The 21,766-nt window shown below is 37.4% G+C and overlaps 2 protein-coding genes across 8 annotated transcripts; one reads left to right on the forward strand and one right to left on the reverse strand.

The window, feature by feature from the left end:
• Nucleotides 1-1,998: 1,998 nt before the first annotated feature.
• LOC105835450 lies at nucleotides 1,999-7,777 on the forward strand. The gene is made up of 8 exons (XM_028193713.2): nucleotides 1,999-2,331; nucleotides 2,445-2,666; nucleotides 2,768-2,856; nucleotides 3,608-3,745; nucleotides 4,372-4,598; nucleotides 5,451-5,671; nucleotides 6,125-6,390; nucleotides 6,726-7,777. Exons 1-8 carry the CDS (start codon nucleotides 2,311-2,313, stop codon nucleotides 7,114-7,116), a joined length of 1,575 nt encoding a protein of 524 aa, XP_028049514.1. The 5' UTR covers nucleotides 1,999-2,310; the 3' UTR covers nucleotides 7,117-7,777.
• LOC105835451 (endothelin-converting enzyme homolog) lies at nucleotides 7,187-21,631 on the reverse strand. Of its 7 annotated transcripts, none has more exons than XM_036288042.1 (14): nucleotides 21,290-21,622; nucleotides 17,292-17,610; nucleotides 16,082-16,195; nucleotides 15,774-15,930; nucleotides 15,341-15,550; nucleotides 14,974-15,254; nucleotides 14,284-14,382; nucleotides 14,018-14,188; nucleotides 13,318-13,466; nucleotides 12,771-12,993; nucleotides 12,119-12,578; nucleotides 11,587-11,733; nucleotides 11,368-11,507; nucleotides 10,148-10,324 (listed from the first exon to the last, which is right to left on the reverse strand). In XM_036288042.1, the coding sequence occupies exons 3-14, from the start codon at nucleotides 16,193-16,195 to the stop codon at nucleotides 10,148-10,150; spliced, it is 2,328 nt and encodes a 775-aa protein (XP_036143935.1). In that variant the 5' UTR covers nucleotides 17,292-17,610; nucleotides 21,290-21,622. The 7 variants fall into 7 exon arrangements, with proteins under 7 accessions (XP_036143930.1, XP_036143935.1, XP_036143932.1 ...); XM_036288039.1 differs by lacking the exon at nucleotides 21,290-21,622 and adding an exon at nucleotides 19,029-19,461; XM_036288037.1 differs by lacking the exon at nucleotides 17,292-17,610 and having other exon boundaries at nucleotides 7,187-10,324; nucleotides 21,495-21,631.
• Between the last annotated feature and the right edge of the window lie 135 nt (nucleotides 21,632-21,766).

Consider the following 21,766-nt stretch of genomic DNA (forward strand, 5'->3'; position numbering starts at 1 on the left):
ACCTTGATCGGCAACGGACTCTTTCATCATATCCGGTTAAAGTTGAACGACGGATCGCCCTTTACATTGTAACTGCACTACTGGAGGTGCATTATGTCGTTCAATAAAATTTTATAGGCGCCTGATCACACACCAATCTCCATATCTCTCCTACTTTTTTCCCCATCGTTTCTTCTTTGGAATCAATTATAATAATTTGCATCCTCGCGGAGATCGGGAACGGAATTGCTTATAGCTTCGGCGAAGATATCTCACTTTGATCTTTGCGATCGCGCGATCCTCCTTTTTTGATGAGATTCCATCCGATCGCCGTTATAGATACGCGCCATCCGCGTGTTTTCTCCCTCTTTGGTTTCTTACTCTGCGAAAGGAACCAAGTAAACTAACATACGTTCCCTTTCTATAAAAACTAAAACGTATGTATAGGGTACAAAGTAGAAAAATAAAAAATAATACACTTGTATTCTGGCAGAAAAATTGTGCTATAAATTAACATGAATAAAACAATATGATTACTACGTAGGGGAAAAAAATAATAAATCAACATTATTGCTAATAATATTGTAATATTGATCAATCAAAACGGAAGCTCGGCTACCGAGATTGATTAGCAGGAAATTGCTTTAATCACAATGTTGACGACAAGGAGTGTTAAAAATAAATTATGAACGCACGTGAATTAATAATATTCAGATTTACGATCAACAAGTATACGTAAGTATCCTACACAACAAATTACACAATTATAGAAACTTCGTCTTACTTGTGCAAAATAACTTGTTCTTTTTCGCATATAAAATTACAAATTAAACTGCAAGAGATCTTAATTATTATACAAACAAGACTATTATTATGATTCAGTGTGATTCAGCACGATGATGTCGAGTTACGTAAGAAACTGTTGCTTCTCAACACAAGTTCGCATTGAGAAGTAAAAGTACAGTAAACTTATGAATAACTAATTTAAAGTTCAATTGTCACAATATTCTTTATATTAGAAATTAAAAATTTCCAAGAAATAATTATCTTCTGTATAATATTCAATAAAGAAAAATTGATTCTTTATTTAGCATATCAAGGCTCAAAGTATGTTTGCTAGATTTAAAACATTCGATATGCAAAAATAAAAATATAAGGGCAAAGATGTCATCCGCATTATTTGAAGAAACTTATTATTTGCGTTACAGTGTTCGCCAAGCATTGAAGTCTTCCTCAGGCGCGGCGTTAGTTTATAATCGCTCTTTTTAACTGACGATAAGAAGTGGTGTATTTAAAGTAGTGACGACATTTACATAGTAAATCTAAATTAGGACATTTATTGTTATTCTCACAAATAATTGGACTTATTGTTTAGAATGAATAAAATTGATATATGTTATCTGAAATAAAATCTTCTTATCAAATCAATAATGATGCAGGAAGGAGGAGCTTAATAATTACTTAATTTATCTGGAAGATTGATTTATTGGAAATTCCCAGTTACGCATGCATAATTTTTTTAAAAATAACTTAACATTAAACATTAATTAAAAAGTTAAACATTAATTAAAAAACATTTTTTGTTACAACTGGCTCTTGTAAAATTTTTTAGCTGAATTTTTAATCGAATATGTGCTGTGATTTACAATTGTATTATTTAAATATTTTATTAAATTAATATATTCAGCATTTCTTCTGAACGTTAAATCACACAATTTATGAGTAAATAAATAACATAAAAATAATGTAGTTTTGAAACATAAAATGAAAGAATGCAATATAAGGATCTTTCTCTCACTATATTGTAAATGTTAATTATATTAAAGAGATATGCTTCCGTAATTTGTTCCTACATTGTACCAATGTTATATTTTCTTTATGTTAACTTTTTTCCCTACTTTCTGACACATTCATTTTGTGTTAAATTAATACAAAAAGTTAGGTGGATCGTTCAACACACGTAAAATGTGTTAATACATTTAACGTAAAGTTTTCTATTATGTATATAGTGAGGAGCAATATATCGACGTTGTATTTCTTGAACAATAATATATTACCAATTCATGTCACAATAATTCTAAAAAAAAATTACAAGCGTAGTTCCACATTTGTATACATGGTACATTGATTTTTCCTCATGCTTACAGATCGATAATTGACATAGCACAGTCGCAACAAAGGCTTTTCGCTTCTCATGTCAAACTTGTCAATTATTACTCTACATTCAGGCGACAAAAGGCGAATTTATGTGAACGATTTCCATTTTATTCGCGCAGTAGAATTGGAACAGTTCGCCAGAAATACTTGGGACTAAATACTGGAATCGCTACGATGAAACATCTTTTACTATCGGTACTGTAGATAACAATCGTTATTAATATTTAGTTCAAACAACACTCTTGAATCCATATTTTTTATTCACAAGTGTCATTTCGATCGTGACGATCGATTAATGATCGTTACAGATGATACTTCCGTACGTCGCGGCGGAAATGTGCATCGGACTCCTGCGGAACAGGGCGGAAACCAGGAAAATACGGAGGAGACCGGGACACATTTCGCTTTGGAACGCGATCACGGGGGAATTCGAGCAGCTCGAGGCGTTAAAATCGAACAACACCGCTTTCTGTAGTGTAAACGCGGTGAACGACTTGCGCGGGAAGACCCTCGTCGTAGCCACGGATTCCGTGAGTACTGGTTCCTTTCGGAAATACGCGATTCCGTAAGATCGGATCAATTGTCCGCCGGGGGGGACGCATAACGACGCAAGGGCCGGTTCATCTTTCAGATGCATCCGTACGTCATCATAAACGGGAACGAAGTCACGGGAATCATAGGGGACATTTGGACGATCTTGGAGGAAACGTTAAAATTCAAGTCAGTATTCACCCGAGTATGCAAATCGATAAGGAAAGTACGATTGTCTCAGGTATTCATAATTTCCCTCGGAAGCTCGAACGGTAACATTTTGCTCCCCCGGTTTAATTAAAGGAAAGCCTTGCTTTAAATATCTATTTCGCACGGTGACAGCGGAGTGAAATAGATTTTCCCCGCGTTCCGCTATGTAGAATGATTTATGTGCCGGTGTGAGTAACCTTGGCAGCGGATTCGCCAAGTATTTCGGCGAGCTACCCGTGTAAATATAGATTTCTGATAGCCATTGAGATACTCAGGTACCCACGTCGATGCGCGGGCACCACTTCGCGCGCGAAATTATCTCTAAAAGCCACTGCCTCCCTCTCGTCAACCGGCCCGTGTCGTGCGGCCAAAGCGACCGACCGTAATACGACGTCCTGGCGGCGAATTTATACGTACAATTTTCATGGCGACGCTTCTTCAAAGGGGTATGTGTGACGAAGCCGTACGTAGAACCTGCCCAATTTTCCACGTACCACCCACACCCACGCCGCCGGTGTGGGTCAAAATACTCGCATGATTCATTCGTCTAGACAGGTATAAGTATAGTATCAGGATGGGTAGATGGGCAGCGGGTAGGGGGAGGGACAAGGGATACGTTGCGGCGGCGGCGGCGGCGGCGACGGTGGTGGCGAGAGGGCATGGGGGTGTGTTGGACGATTGCGAGTTGTACGGCACCCGTAATAAAGGCGTCTCTTCGACGAAAATGCAGGACGATTTACCGAAGAGCGAGACGTACGATCGTCGCAACGCTGATGAATGGAGATACTCACGCACTGCTGATCGCCACGGCGATGTACATATACCCCTCGAGCCATTACGCCTACAGCGTGCCGTTCACGACCAACTCGTAAGTCGAACTCGTTATTACCTTTTGGCATCCCCCATCCTTCATCCCTCCCGGGGGGCCTCCCCCTCCCCCCTTTTATCGCGAGCTTTCGCCCCTTCTCCCTCGCGAGTGCGAAAGCTTTTTCGATGAAAGCCTTTTCTTTCAGCTGGTAAGTTTTAACGCCGGTCATTAACCCGTTCCGGTTAGGCACCGGGCCTATACGCCTCCCGCGCGATCGTATCTCACGGCTAATAACTTTCTGATTTCGTTTTCGCAATTTCTCCAGCCGTGCCGGCTGCTCCGCGGCCCTCGCGCGGGGGAGGAAAGAAGTGGAAGGGGGAGGGCGAAGATAAGTCTTCCGATCGATCGTTATCGGGAGGAAACTTCTTTATCACGCACGCGGCAGGGCATATACGATAGGTACATACATACATACGATTGCGACCGAGGTAACTATCGCCAAGCGCAACGCGATCTCGTTCCATTTAAATGTGAGGAAGTCTCATTCATATCCGTCTCGGATTAATTCTCGAGAGCCAGAAATCTCCATTTACAAATTTTTGTTCAGATAACGCGATAACGATCGATCAAGTTGCCTTCATTCGAGATATATCATTGCAAGTTGTATTTTTCCCCCCCGACTCTAGATACGCCCTATTTGTTCAATCTGACGGTGCGATCGACACAAAGTGGTGGTACGTTAATATCTTCAGCCGCGGCTTATGGCTGGCGTTTTTCGCATCCATTATATGTATCGCATGCAGCATCGTGGGAATATACCGTATAAAGAAATTCGTGTATGCTGACTACGGGGAGTGCGACGACGAGCTCTCCTCGCTGTCTTTCAATCTTCTTTACGTTCTGGGTGGTCAAGGTAACGCGCGCATAGATAAGATAAGATAAGAAAAACAGATAAGATAATAATTTTTAATGAAAATAAAAGTTAAAAATAACATGTAAGATAATAATGTACACAATGTGCCCCCCTTTCGGCGAAACTTATTTTACGTACACTTATCGTATTCATGCAAGTGATTTTAATTTGAATTTATGGGTGTATTCAAGAGGAGAGTTAAACTCCCCAAAAATTTATTTCTTTTTAATTATAACTTTGATCGTCAATAAATTTTTTGTTAGCATATTTTTATATAATAACCGAAGATGTGTTAAATCGCTTTGAAAGGAATTCTTTGACAAAGATTCTTTAATATTGTAAATTTTATTAAATAATCTTTGCCTTATTCATCATTCTAAAGTTTCTTTTTATTTAATTTTAATTTAATATCACATTTTTGATAATACTTAACAATGTTTCTCTCTGCGGAAAGCTTTTTCACTGGTGTTCTTGTTCTTTTTTGAAAAAAAAAAAAAAATTTTTTTTACCTAAGAAAATGATACGAATATTTTGTATGTAATAATAACAACATTACTAGAAAACTAAACATTTTGTTTTTAATTATTATAATTTATAAACAAAATCTAATATTTTTTTATTAAAAATCAAAAATAAGATTCTGAACAACATTCTAAACTTTAAAATATTCAAAAGAAGCAATTTATTAATATAAAAAAATACTGTTCATGTACAAACAGAATTGATATTCCTTCCTCTAAAAAAAAAAAAAAAAACCGAGTTGGATACGTTCAAGTGTATGTACATTGTATAGAAAGAGAAAGTCTTCCTTCGAAAGAAGAATTTAAATAACGCTAAATATTTATTACCTAGGATTTCAGAAAGTGCCGAAAAGCTTCTCCCTCCGATTAATAATTTTGTCTTCTTTGGTAATGGGAATGTTGGTATCATGCGGATTCAGCAGCACTCTTACTTCTTGCCTGGCAAATAAAGGAAACTCCGTTTCCCTGACTAATCTCAACGACGTGGTGCTGAAAAGGACACACTCGCTTTGTATTAGGAACGACAGCACCGCATATGTCCACTTTACAGTGGTAAAAATAGAAACAAAGAAAATGTATAAATACAACGCAAACTGCTGCGTTCTCACAGTTTCTGCATTTAGGAAATGTGTTCTCTCCAGGAAAATACGCTTTCTCATATTGAAACTAGAACAAAAGTAATGCTTCTTCAAATAATCTTACAAATCTATTTTAATAAGAGATTATCTGTGCAACACAAAAGGATGTGCAGAATAACAATCTTAAATTTTAGAAAATCTAGAATAATTGGCAAAATTAGTTTGTAAAATAGTTCGAGAACACATACGAATATCCGAATATCTGTCGTTCTTGTTTCTTTTATTCGAACGGCCTGCAGTTTCAAGGATTATTACAATGCGACCTTTGCATCAATCGCATGGTTTAATATTCCATTACTAATAAATAAAATATCATGTGTCAAAAGAATTAATTAAAATATTAATGAATTAAAATAATATTTAATAGGATGGTTTGCCGGAGGGCGACCTTCAGGATGATTGGAAAGAATTGCTGAACCATGACTGTCCCGACATGAGGGACAGCGAGGCTGTCGCTGCAAAATTATGCAGTCCGGGTTTCGCCTACTTCGAGGCACCGGCCGTATTTCTACCGGTCTATCGTAAAGTTGAGCACGAGTGTGACATCGTACAGTTGCCTGACAATTATTGGAGCGTCAGATTGGCGTTTCTTCACGCCAGAGCGTCGCAACACCGTAAACTCATTGACAATTAGTAAGTATTATTTTTTTGATCATTTCAAACGCGAGACACATAGTTAATTGCAAATTGACTTACATGTTAAAATAAAAAATTTATTTGCGTAAAGAGGTGATACTTCGAAAATATCTGAAAAATATCTAAAAAATTATTAATCATTATATTAAATTAATTTAATTAATGCTTACCATTAATTTGTTATTTATTATCTAATAATTTGACAGCTTGCGTAATAATCGGAACAAAAGAATATGCAAACTGCATGACTCAATGTAGCCTAATCTATTAATTATATAATTCCTTAGTTTCATTTTTAATTTAATTAGAAGATATTTGCAACTTTTGTACAGCTTAATGCGTATGCGTTCGGCTGGAATATTGAGTTATCTTGAAAAGAAGTGGATCTCACAGCAAACTTATAGCCAGTCCAGTTATCTTCAATCAAACAGCTTCCAGCCGGTAGAATACATGCATGTTCGCTTAACTACCGGGTTATTCTACATAATGGTGACCATTAGTATATTCATTTGCATTTTGGAAAACATATGGTACAAACATGCGCAAAAACTCAAGAGGAATTCTAATTCCATATTACTGGGAACGCGTGATAATAGTGTAATGAAGGCGCGTTATAAAATAAGATCACGGCTCGAACGACGTCGGAGGCTCAGCTTGATATTCCTATCTGAAAGTATAAAGAATCCAGAATTTCTTCAGAACGTCAAAGTACGAATTAACTGATGGTAAATATAACGCAATGCAAATAATATAAATTTGAGAGAATAATGTCAGTAACGAAGAGACCTTGCTCCGTTTCTTTAATTTTGATTTAATAGTAATAATAATAATAATATGTATATAAGCATAGTACATAATATACAATACAGAAAAATAATCATGGCGAACATCGTTATTGACCGATACACTTTCTGCGTTACGCAAAACCGCACGCGAGGTCGTATTTTCGAATACAACGCGCAACAATTATAATCGCAGAAACGATGTTCCTCTCATTGTTACAAGACGTTATTCACAATTATAAACAACGGACATTTACAAATGCATTATGCATCGGCGTCATATATTTAAGGCCTATATGGATCTTACATTATAATTAAAGAAACTTTGGCTTCTTTTTACGTGGTACTTCGCCAACTATGACTCTCAAAAAAGGGAATGCGAGAGAGCGAGAGAGCGAGAACGGCAGTCCCGGCGAGAAATCGTAGATTTAAATGCACCGCGACACTTCTCAGAGTTTTCCTGCTTCCGCATTATCGTCGATTTCTTAAATCTGACGAGCTTAACGCTAATATCCTAAAGATTTAATCCTAGATATCCAACGGACCTTAGTATTTCTTTATCTTGCGGGATACCACACTCTTCTGAGCATAAAAATGTTATATATTAATGTATTTGATTAGTTTCTGTCTTAAGATGCATTTCTTAGAGAGTCCAACAAATCAAATTTCATGTTTCTTTGTTAAATAGGACATTAAAAAGAAATGTATGACGATTGTGATTTCAGTACGTAATGATTGTATGGGATTGTGTACAGGATTCTCTAGGATTAACATTATAACATTTCAACAAAAATAATGCATTTCATTCAATGTTTAACGGCGCAACTTAAAACGAAGTTAAGCGTAATCATGTTAGTGACTGATATCTTCTTTCCATCTCTGTCGCAGCTCATACGAACGTCGTGGTAATTACCGGGCTCGTAAAACTTTAAATAAATTACGTGCCTGGATAATAAGTGTATCTTATTCAATATATAATGAAAGATTTGGCTATTTATAATACTTTGTTCTTCATACGCGCTGCATGAATTCATATACATATTTATTTTCATTCCAAGAAGATGTGAGATTTTGATTGGCATCTCTTTTGAAACATGCAAAACTCACTCGAGCTGCAATAATCAGAATTTTTAACACAATGACTGCGAGAATATTAACAAGAATAAAATAAATTATTATAGATACGCATTTTGTGTAAAAGAGTAGTGATCGTTATGTAAATCATTAACAAAATATCGTATTTTCCTTGACTTTTTTTGAAACTTATTTCTTATAATTTTTTTTTTAATACACCAAGGATAATCAATTTTAATAATATACTAAGGATAAAGAATAAAATTGCATATCGTCCGCAAATTGTAAATCGGAGATAGGAGAAAATTTATTTCTGCAAAATTAAATAAAATTTAAATAATTTGTAACTTCGTAAAACAAATTTTTACCAATTTTTCAACACATGAATTTTGCAGTGATATTTTTAAGTCCATTTTGCATTAAAAGATATAGTATACACAATTTTTTCATTTCAACGGTCTTTTTTCCACATGAGAAATCTAAATTTATAGTTCCCATATTGTTTACATTAATATCCGCTATTGATTTTGTTTTCATCCAGCAATGCAACTTTAGTTGATTCCATTGCGGCCGGTTATTAAACTGAAATTTTCATTTCCTATTAATTACAACTGTAAAATTAACGCTAACAAGTAAAGATTTAACTTGTGACATAAGCTTCTCGATCTAGAAAACACATTATTTACAAATACGCTGTTCAATCTTCATCAACAAAACGTTGTAAACCCCTGCTGCATACACAATTATACAATATTTTACTAATATAATATAATACAACTCGTAACAAAGTACGTAGAATTATACCGTGTCAATCCTGTAGGCGTGAGATCAAACAACGTCTCGCAACATATTTATGCTATCACTGCCGATAACATAATATCTTATAAGAATATATAATACTCAAATTAAAATGAAGACTATTAGTTTCCATAAAATAAAATATTCAATCTGTGTAATCAGAAACCACATGTACGATGTATTTTAATTTCTTCAATGTGGACAAGAATTGTAAAGAAAGAGAAAGAAAAAGAATTTCGATTTTAAAATTTAAGAATACACAGAGAATGGGATTTAAAAAATCTTGTTAAATTTAAAGAAAAACATTTCTTTCTGCATATTCGTTGCTATGTGAAATTTTTAATTCTTTTTTCTTTTTAACCAAGTCATTTTTTCTGAAGGTATTTTTCCATCAAATGAAAAAATCTCTGATTCTCTAGGATAACATGGGAGAAAAATATTTAGCACACTCTCTTAAGCATATTTAAAAATATTTTTCTTGACGTCAAGAATATCGCGTCGCGCATTACCGTGATCGAATTCCATCTAACTAGTAAAGTAAGTAATTTTTTTAAAATAAACTTCTAAGTCTAAAACACGCTAGTGTATTCTATCTGTGAAACTTATAACATTAGAAATCCGTATGATATTTCTCATAATCTAAGTAACTCGTGTAAGTTTTGACTTGCTGACAGAGAATTCAATGCAAATTGTTAATTCCAAAGTTTAGAAAAGAAAATAATAAACAAGACTCGAAAAGTAATCATTGTTAATAAGAAAAAGAATCGATATAAAATTAGCCAATAATCAATGATCCCGCGTAGCTGAAAGAAGGTGCATGCCAACTATTTATTTCCCTGACTATTTTCGATACCGTACATTTAAAAGCTATGACAAAATCATACGCCGACAGAAAGACCCGCTAAAATTTGAAGTAGCTATCCTCACGGTAAGTGGTGATATGTGGAAGGAATTAAGAAGTGCACAGTCCGATGTCCGGAGTAAGTCCCATATTCCATGACGCGCGTCGCCCGTTACGCACGTGGAAGCCTCGACGATATCACCGTGACGACGTCGAAAATAAAGTTAAACCGAACTGTTTCCGGAATAAACAGGAGACGTTACCACACTTCGCACTTATGTGCCGGGTTCATTTTTGAGTCCTTAGGGCAGGTAAATTCCGCCGAAAATTCTGGCAAATTCGAAAGTGGTCCTATCACCCTGTACTTTGGCGGACTGTGAGTATCCTTCTCGACTTGGAGAATCACCGACTCGGACGTTATGGAGGAGCACCAAATCTATGGACATTTTTCTCGTGTAATTAAAACAATCATCACCAAATTAACGCGCTTACCTTCGTAAAAATATTTTAAAAATATCATTAATATTATTAAATTAAATATAAAAAAGTTTTAAAAAACAGGTGGAGATGGGGAGAGACGGGGAGAGACCGGGAAAGACGGGGAGAGACCGGGAGAGACGCAGAGAAACGGGGAGAGACCCGGAGAGACGGGGAGAGACTGGGAAAGACGGGGAGAGACTGGGAAAGACGGGAAGAGACCGGGAGAGACGGGGAGAGACGGGGAGAAACCGGGAGAGACGGGGAGAGACCAGGAGAGATGGGGAAAGACCGGGAGAGACGGGGAGAGACGGGTAGAGACCGGGAGAGACGGGAAGAGACCGGGAGAGACCGGGAAAGACGGGGAGAGACGGGAGAGACCGGGAGAGACCGGGAGAGACGCAGAGAAACGGGGAGAGACCCGGAGAGACGGGGAGAGACTGGGAAAGACGGGGAAAGACCGAGAGAGACGGGGAGAAACCGGGAGAGACGGGGAGAGACCAGGAGAGATGGGGAGAGACCGGGAGAGACCGGGAGAGACGGGTAGAGACCGGGAGAGACGGGGAGAGACGGGGAGAGACCGGGAAAGACGGGGAGAGACGGGAGAGACCGGGAGAGGCAAAGAATGTTTCTATTGTGTTTAAATTAAGGTAATAAGAAAAATAAAGATGACTGTTATTTTATTGAAGAAAAGGAACTTATTTAAAACAGTCTTTTGAATGGATTTCTAAATCCATGGCAGCTTTTAGAAAAAAAAGTTAGAAGTACATGAATGAATGAATATTAGATTTATTAAAGATAGATAAATGCTTATTCAAAAATAAAATAAAAAGAGCAACAGTAAAGCAAGGCTCTTGAAAGTTAAACAACGAAAGCAAAGAAAATTTGAAAAAAACGTAGCATAAGAATAGAGAGCCACAGCAACGCGTGGCAGGGCATAGCTAGTTAAATATAAAAAAGTTTCTCCGGCAATTTAATGTACAATTATTTTTTTATAATAACCTGTGCAAAATTCAGGAAAAATAGTTGACGATGCGTCAGATTGAGACCGGGTAGCGACAGTTGATCCTTGGGGCTTTTAGGCATCGAAAGATAAGCGTGATATGCTGCCTTGAGGCCCCCGTTGTCGGCGATATTCTCCCCTGTATATTAACAATCGATCGGTCTAAATTCTGATACTACCATTATCGGTAAACAATTATTTGTAATCAATAAAATTACCCAGCGTCTGTCGGCCATTTATATTTCGACCTTGTACTTGGTACTGGTTATATTGTTCCACGAAGCATTCGGTCCTATTTTTAAATCGCTCTATCGTAGCGTCGTTCCACCAGTGGTGCAGATTTCCATGCAAGTCATACTCGCGACCTACCCGATATTAAGTAAATACGTAATTAGCGTAAAAATCAAAATTAGATAAAACAGATATATACGGAGTGCAAAGAGAAAATCAATAAAAAATTAAGATACATATAAATTTTTATATACGTATAATTTTTGTAATATTTTACCACACAAGCGTAAAAATCTTTTTACATAACATATAAATATAAAATATTCAAAGAACTCTGTTCAGATGGTAATACATCTAGACAGGTCAAAACGAGACATAACTTGTCAATTTTTTGTGGAAAAAAATAGAGAAGTTACGTTTATTCCATTGTAAAAATACTTTTCATGTCATTTTATATTATCTAAATATTTACTAAGATTGTAAAGAATGTAGCGTTCAATTTTATCTTTAAAGTCATACCTTGATCATCGAAGGCGTGTGTTAATTCGTGTCCCATGACAACGCCTATGCCGCCGAGATTCAAACTATTGGGATTCTTCATGTCGTAGAACGGACTCTGAAGGATACCAGCGGGGAAGACCATCTGATTTTTGGTAGGTGTGTAATAAGCATTCACGGCCGGCGGTGTCATTATCCAAGTGGTCTTATTTACCACTTGATTAAGCTTCTCGAGATTTTTACGGAAATTATATTTGTTCACGCGCAAAGTATTCTGGAAATATTCGTACTGTTTGATCAGCAAGTCCCTGTAACGCTCGTCGAGTTCGCTGGGCTGCAAAATAAAGTCCGGGAAACCGATCATGTCGGTGATTGCGTTTGCTTTCTCCTCCGCAGCTTTCCTCGTCTCCGCGTCCATCCAGTCTAAATTTTTCAAGTTCTTCGTGAACGCCTTGCGAATTTGATTGATCATCTCCTCCGCCTAAAAGCAACGATCAAAATGAATCAAAATATTATTTTACAAATTAAAATGAAAAATTTTAAAAGTGAAATTATTAATTTCTATTTTATTTTGAAAGTTGGTGACTTCTCTGTAGTTTATTTAAAAAATAGCAAAATAAGAAGTAATTATTGAAAGTTATTTCTTTTTTATATCGAGACAATGCGAGCTAACCATGGGTTTACTCTTGCCATGAAAAACTTCTCTGACGAACATTGCGCCAATGGCGAAACCCATGGCATTATTAACATCGCTGACGCAATAACGCCACTGCTCCTCGTGGCCTTCTGAGCCGAACAGAGCTTTCCGCAAGCCTTTGTAAGCATCGCGAAACGGCTTCGAGAGAAACGCCGTCAAGGACCTCACGGTCTGCCAAACCAGATAATTATTCAGTGTTCTGCGGAAAGAAAAAAAAACAGAGGAAAAAGTTGATACTTTTTTCAACGGGATCGATTCAGAAATCGCGCACTTTGTCTCGAAATCGTCAAAACGCTGATTCTTAAAACTTCGACATTTTATGTCTATAAGAATTATAGACATTTGTAACAATTTAATAGTTTAAACAGCTTATTCTAATTTTAAAAGTTTAATCATTTAAAAATTATTTTAGTCAATTAGATTATTATAAATAAAAAAGATTATTATACAAGTCAGTTTGGTTTCTCCAACATCCGTTCGAAACAAGTGCGCCAAGTCAAATGCATCTTGCTGGTATACATACATCTTTCCGGTAGTAGTTTTGTTATATTCCTGCACGATATTTGTCAATTTTACAAAATACTCTGGTGCAAAATTTACGATCGTCATTTTACTGTTGATCTTCATGTTTACGACACGCGTGGCGTTTTGGAAGAATTCTATCCACGACATCTAAACACATAAGGAAATTGCGTCCATTATATTTTATCGACATTATTTGCTTAAAAGTTATATCACTTGAGTAACCGTTTTTGGAAAATCAATGCACAAATGTTTTATGTTAATCAAGAAGATATGATGTAGGATTTAATAAAAATATAATTGAACATGACGTGATATGGTAGAAAATAGGACATGATGATAGGGCGTAATAAAATATGAGGATTTGATTGAGATGGATAACTATCATATATCACATCAAAACGTGATATTATTATATTCTGGAATCACGATATCACGATACTAAATAATATATCATTAAAGGAAACGTTGCAACAACGGAAAATTATAGGTTGCAATAATTAAATATATCGCAATTGTAATATTACACGAAAAGAACGGTTTTGCTGAAGTGTCCAAAAATGTGTCCAACTAATAGATACAGATTCAAAGATAATTTTGTTAAATTAAAATAATTATGTAGGGCACTCAACAAAACCGTTCTTTTCATGTGCACAATCAAAACGTATGATGATAAATAGAATAAAGGATGGCGAACATACGAAAGGTGCTTTACGTTGCAATTCATTTAACGACATTGAATTGTAAATCTTCTCCTCATCCCTGCGATCTTCGGGCGGTATAGTAATCTCCGCGAGTCTCGTCTCGAACTCGATTACGTCCTGCATCTGCTTTTTCGTGGAATTCTCATCGCCACCTAAGAGTACGCCGATCTGAAAACGTGCACGAGTACCTGTACTCTACTCGCCCTAAAGAAAATAATTTATACCGCGAAGTAAAATGTGTGTAAATACTATTATTTTGGTACCTTCGTCATGTAGTCCAAATAGGCGGTTAGGACTTTGCCATGCTCGGTTACGTTGAGATAATTGTCCGCAGTTGGTAATGTTAAACCCCCTTGATCGATCTTAAAAACAACAAAGGTAATGTATTACATATAATATGTATATAATGATAAACATATGTATATATAAATGTATGTTAATCTCGGCATTATGATACCAAAAAATCTTATCAAACAAAATAATTGTTCTGTTATATAATTTTATTTTTCTTAGGTAAAATAAATTAATTTTTATGATAACTCAATTTTTATGAAAAAATATAATTTTATTATAAAATATAAAAAGAATATTAAAATTTATTATAAATTTAATATAAGAAACTACAATTTTTATAAAAATCTGTTATATAAGTGTGAAAAATAAGATACGACGATATATTTTCTTTGAGAGATTTCACATTAACTTAATTCGCACCATTCAGTTCTAATTACAGTCACTACTACAACGATAATAGCAGGAGCAAAAATTGTGGTTATCACTATCATTATAATTAAAATCAATTTTGCACAGGTAGAATGCAATAATAATCAAATATTTATCTAATACTTATTTAGACGATCTATAATCCGTATCATAATTTAAAAGAGAATTATGCGCTTTAATATTTCTTTTACACACACAGACATCATTAGTTTAATGTAATCTGCTTATACCTGAATTATGTATCTAGTACTGTTTCGATCGTCCTCATTCACGCCCCAGGAGAATAAACCACCCATATTATAAACATTTTGCATAATGTGCATGCTGTTTTGCAGGGACCACGCGCTGATATTGAATTTGCCCGAGATGTTCCAGCCACCGATCTTTTCCAACAATTCCAACATCGGCTTCGCTCCTAGCGCCTCGATCGTCTCATTCGCATCCATACAGGACAGATAATAATACTTGGCCTTCTTCTCAGCCTTTGATTTCATCTCGCTGAGCGGTTTCTCTGCGCGGGAAATGAAAGGACAACTTACATAACGTACATAAAGATTCATTTAGGCTTGACAGTTACGCGCATTTACGAATGATTACCGAGAACATTCTTGACGACTAGTTGATTATCCTGCTCGAGCTTGCCGAACGTGCCCCAAACGCTCTTCCCATCCGGAATGGGATTTTTCTTTCTCCAGCCGCCGCACGCGTATTCATAGAAATCATCACATGGATCGACGGAAAAATCTATACTATTGATTAAGGAAGCCGCCACCGTTACGCATTGTTCCGTAAGGCAATGCGTGCTTTCTGTAACAATTTATAAAGCAGGATTGTTCTAAAAGTTCTATTTTGACAATTTGATTCAGCATAATAAAAAAAAAATCTTAATTTGCACATCTCTTTTGTTTATATTTCATAGATATAAAATCGTAATCGTAATAATCGAAAATAAGTAACGCCAAACTTTATTCGACCTTAATTCAAATTGTTGCCGTGACCTAGTTAAACTAAAATGTCTTATGTTTTTTACCTTCTTCGTGAGAGGCGACGTGAAGAATCTGGGCCTCGTCCCAACCATTTTTACTGCTGATAACAATGCCGAGTACCACAATCGTCAGCAGCAAAACAGCGCAAATTATGAGGAGGCATCTCTCCAAAATACTTCTCGCCTTCCACATCGTTGTACCCTGCAACAAAATCGTATGGATCAGGCATCTCAAAATTGTCACATCTCATTGATTTAAAATTAAATAACGTCCAAACGATAATTTTCGTGAAACATTTAATTCTCGAAGGATATAAAAATGTTCCAGGAACATTGAATCGGGAAATACTCACCGTATGATATCTTATATGTGTGGCGGATGTACTGATGCCTTCGCTATTTAGGGCGACGGAGCCGATGCTGCTGCTGTCTTCGTCCTCGAATTCGGCCTGTTTGTACCTCGTCATCTGAACAACAATCATGTGAAAATAAATTCGCAGAAACCTTGACGTCAGTTTAAAGCAATTAAAGCAATATTTAAACCAAATATACGAGCCGCTACAGTGCACACACACGCCGCTCATATACGCCGCGTCGAGTAGACTTTACAATAACACATTGAATCGTTTGAGTTTTACGATTTGCACGTCGAAAAATCTGGCACACCGCGATTTATGCGAAAAAAATATCGATGAAATCGCAATAGATTTTGAAAAAGTTTTGAAAAGGTATATTTCTTACAACAGTGGGAGATATTCTCGCAAACAAAGATAAAAGTAAGTAAGGTATGCCGCTCGTGTATGTTTAAGATAAGGCAATTAGTCATAAATAACTATGTTGTTTATATCACATGCTACCACATACTTCCGTTAATTTACAATTGTGTTACATTTAAAAGCATTCGCGTATTATATTATTTTAGACATTGTCGTTATTATGTTTAAATTATTTTTTTCAATGAGAGATGTATGTTTTATCTTTCATCTTCAAAATAATTAATAACATTTGTGTAAAAAATATTCATTTGTGTGTGTGTGTGTGTGTGTGTGTGTGTGTGTGTGTGTGTGTGTGTGTGTGTGTGTCAGCATTCCGTATAAAATATTCATTCATTGTATAATGCATTTTTTTATACGATGCAAAATAATCACTGTGAAATATTAACATAGTAGAAATTATATAATAGTAGATTTTTTTAAATTTGTAAGCATTTATTTCTAGTACATTTCGTGGAAAACTATTGCTTTGTATAATAAATATGTAAATTGAAAAAAAGTTTAATTTAATTAAAACAAAAAATAATTTTCAATAATTACTTTTTATTATTATATATATGTAACATCAAAAAGATAAAAATGAATTTAATAGAAAAGTATAATAGTTTTCATAATTATTAGTCTGTTTTAAAAGAAAAAATTCATCGAATCGATTAAAGAATCTGTTATAAAAAATCGAAAATACACGATATTTCAATTTTAAATTCGGAACTTTAATTCAAATATTTCCAAAAGCTTTTCTTTATGCAATGAACTGAAAATGTGTGTCAATCACAATAATAAAACTCACCGCAAAAAAATTATCGTAGCTGACAGAGCTTTCGCGAAAGAGACTTTATTGCATTTGTATTTCGTTGATCCCTATCTGCATAGCAGATGTTTGTTTTTTGTGGCACAGTTTGTCGAGTGGAAGTACAATAGGCGCAATGGTCGCAATTCAAACGCAGTTAAAACGCAGTATCAACACTCATATGTAACACGATACTCGTGCGCCACTCTGCGATCACGCGGAAATGAAATTTATGAAATGTCAATTGCATCGTGATTAAATACTCTAGAGTATTAGCAGACTACCGTTCTCTAATTTAGTCCCGAATCATCCCGAATCACTGTAAAACATAATTCTGATTATCGTCACAAGTTTCAATGCGTGTTTCCTCGTTTGCTTTAATTTTTCTTCACTTTGCAGTTAACTTGTTGCTCGCGCCTCGGGTGAAATCGGATTTTTCAAGAAACCAAGAGGTCTAAACTAATTAGAACCAATTAGCTCGAAGCTCATAGTCGCATGGGTGTCGCGAGTCGCGGATAACGTTTGGTTAATATATAAAAAGAAAAAGGATCGCTCTTTGACGATCGTCGACGACGCGACGTACGGTCCCCGTGGTAGCTTCGACGAAGATGCAAAATTCACTCGCGAACTTCTCGCGCAGCAACGCTACGATTTTAGCTACGACTAAAAATACGACTCGTCCTCGGCTCTACAAGCTAGAATGTTGATGTTCCGAAGGCGCGCTCGAATGATATCGGGACCGGTTTATTTGGCTTGACAGGCCGTTTATCGTTTTAATGCCGAGAGCGAGAGAGAAAGAGAGAGAGAGAGAGAGAGAGAGAGAGAGAGAGTTCTCGCGCCGTTAAATTCATCGATTGTAATTCGCACGAATTCAAATTACTCGACATTCAGCGGACAGAACGCAGAGAGAATCGCATTGTCCACTGTGACACACAGCCTGACGGATATACCACTGTGGTATAAGCGAGAAACGAACGAACGCGAGTCTCAGTCCTCGTCCGTCAAGTAGGTATAGGTATTGACCCGCAGCCTCCGTTCAAGATGAGATAGCCTGATACCATTTACGTCATCCCGTAAGCGAAAGCAGACGACAGATTGACAAACACGTTGCACGTGCTCCGATCGCTAGCGTCATACTATAGTTATCTCTCTTTTTTTCCTTTCCACGAAAGAGAAAACGTCTCGGGCAAACATTTTATACTTTGTGTACAAACGCTTCAATTGGGAGAACGCGCTCCGAAATATCGATGTGCGGCAAGCGTTCGATTTATAAGATTTATTTCTGACACGCAGTCACGTATTTAAAGTGAATCTCGTGGATCGTGAGCTTGCTGCACTTGCTTGGACTTCGTTTTTATTATTTGAAAGCGTTGAAAATAAATGATCATATTTCGACGGTTTTTAAACCCCATTATAAAATATATGTGATATTCTAAGATATGTTTGGAAATTAATTATTATGTTGTTACTTGCAAGTCTGCGCGATTTATGCATTATATCATACATTAACGTTATCAATCTTCCGGTTCCCCAGAGAGTTTACTCCTTCTTTTTTCTTCTATATTATAAGTCCTTGAAACAATTTAGAGAAAGAGAGAGAGAGAGAGAGAGAGAGAGAGAGAGAGAGAGAGAATTAATTTCTTACTAATATAAATACGATAACAATTATTTTTGAATTCTAAGCAATTGATTAAGTTTCAACTAAATAGATTTAAAGAGTCCATAGAATATAATTACCTTAATCTTCTAATTTTTGTATTAATTGAGTATTAAAAGTTAGATATTAAGAAATTACAAGAAGCGAAAGGCCGCAATCAAAGTTTCACCAAAAATCGTCGTCTTCATCGACAGTTCCGTGGAAGAAAACGCTAGAGAGCCCCAATATCCATGCACAATGATGCACAAGAACAGTCACTTCAAATTTGTTCGCAATTAATAACAATGATAACTGAAATTAATTTATTGTTCGATAAATAATTCGACAAGTGTTAAAGGAAGGGGGAGTCACGCATTGCTTTCGAAAGCTTCGAAATGACGAACGATGTACTTTCGCGAGCACTCTAAATTAGCATTTCCTCGCTTTTCCGGAGGCCCCCGCGAAGAGAGCAAGAGCGGAAAAGAACAAGCGTGCCGGTGGTTACGGGCCGACTACGGTCGCCCGCACGCGCTGCACTGGCGACGGCGACGGCGGCGCGGGTGCGGGTGCGGGTGCGGGTGAGTGCGTTTATGCGTTGCGTGCGTGAATGCGTGCCGAAAAGCGCGCGCGTCCCGAGCACGCACGCGCCGCGTGCGCGCGCTCGCGTCTGCGTGCGCCGGGCAGTGCTGCCAGACCCCCCGCCATGGGTCAAGCCGCGCATGTGTAATGGATGGCAAATACAGTTATGTGTATTATGGGCGCTTAATTTTGGCGGGCCCAGTACTCTCAGTACAGAGGATATCTCAGTAGTATTTTTGCCAAATAAAATATTTTTCTTAATTACAGAAAAATGTGTATTTTTTATCATTATGTGAACATTCTACTCTCTACTTATCCACGCACACCTGAGTGTGTAGTCACAAGAGTCTACAGATTTGTGATACGTTACTGTATTTCAACTCGTAAGCGCATGCGTCGGCCTACCGTGCCGGGCAACCCGGCAAAATCTGGCAGCTCTGGCGCCGGGCACCCTCGGATTATCTTCGCCTTCCACGAAGGGCCACCTCGCTCCAGCAGGAAGCGGACACTTGTGACGCCGTTATTGTCATTAAAATATTTCGCGGCGGTCGACACCGCGCGCGCGGGCATTAATAAAATCAACAAATCGTTGCCGATTCTAAGACCGGTATTATAGTCTTCAATTTCAAGCTGATCTTAAGTAGATCTTAAGATACTAACACGGCTCCGTAATTGGTTTAACAAAATTGGTTTAATTAACACAATTAAGACGGTTTTAAATGTAATAATTGGCTATGAATACTGGGCTACAATGCACAAAAGTTACATAAAATTAGGGAATAAAATTAGACTGCGCGGTGCCAAACAGAACGTTCACGTCATCACTTATACTTGTAATAAAAAAAAAAGACAATGTTCTAATGAATAAGAAAAGTCGATTAAAGAATGTTTTGCTGATGTACAGTTTTCTTGATATCACAACCAAAATGTATCGCTAATTTTTGCATCTGCCAGAATTTTGGCTGTCACGTATAAAATTTGAACGTTCTTTTTCTATCAACTAGATTGATTAAATGCAATACATATACTTATTTGCTAATTATTTATCTATCTGAATTAATTTTACACATAATTTTTGTTAAAGTTGCAAGATCATTTTTTTTAGTTCGGCAGTTGGATAAAAGCATGCGACTTAATTGCAAACTTGATAATTTCGCGATTAAAAGTTTTGCTTCTTCAGACTTCAAATAATCATGCTACGCACGCAAACGCAACGCGAAAATCACGTCTGTTTGTGCGTTGCGTGTATTTAGGCGCGAAGCAGCAGCAGAAGATACGTTACATCATCGCGCGAATATAATCACACTCGCATCTACGCACTAAAAACGCGTCTTAGGCCCGGCCTAAAGATAAACGCTGCACTTTAGTTTCGCGTGAGTACGTGCGTGATAAGCCATGACCTACCATGATCATTAATTTGTTTATCAACGATAATGAGGCGTCGTGAAGAATACGATATAAGCTTCACTAAACTTTTCGACCTCTCTCTCTCTCTCTCTCTCTCTCTCTTTTCCTTCCTCTCTTTGTCTTTCTCTCTATCTCCTCCTCTCTCCCTTTCTATCGCTATATGTCATTCGATATCAATATTCGAAATATCGTACGCGTTACGTAATAACAGCACTCCCAGAAAAGGCAGGGAGAACCGTCGCTTCGTCGGCGGCCTCGGCTCATTGCCAGCCGCGGCTATTCCGCTGACGAGTCAGCCGGGTGAATCCGACGTCAGGGAACCGGAACCGCCATATACGCTCGCATCGCGTACGCGGATGCACGTACGAGGACTCACCTTCACCGACATCTTGACCCGGCACACGATCGCGCAACCACTGGCACTGTCACCTTAATTATTGATTCACCATTGAGGGTGTGGAATACGCGCGCCCACACGCGAGTCGGGGGCAGCGATCGCGATGAAAAGAGCAGAAACGAGGGTGGTGGCCGGACAACAGTGGAGACGGAGGGCAGGGGAGAGTAGGCGTGATGGTCCTCACTGGGTGTTTCCGGTCCTGCCACCTGGATCTACGGCATTTTCCGCGTCGTCTTTGCCAGCGTGACCGGTAAAATTGTGCTGCAATCGGCTTTCGGCAGCCACCTCTCTCGACAGGAAGATGCCCCTTACCACCCTCCCTCGCGCAACCCCGTTCACCCCTTCGTACGCCTCGCAAATCCCGTTTATATTGATTTCTCGCTCGTCCGGTTCTACCTGCCATCTCTTATCGTCGCCTTGCGACAAGTATCGCCTTATCATCGTGATACTGATACA

This window comes from Monomorium pharaonis, chromosome 6 (genome assembly GCF_013373865.1).
Source record: "Monomorium pharaonis isolate MP-MQ-018 chromosome 6, ASM1337386v2, whole genome shotgun sequence".
Lineage (NCBI taxonomy): Eukaryota > Metazoa > Arthropoda > Insecta > Hymenoptera > Formicidae > Monomorium > Monomorium pharaonis.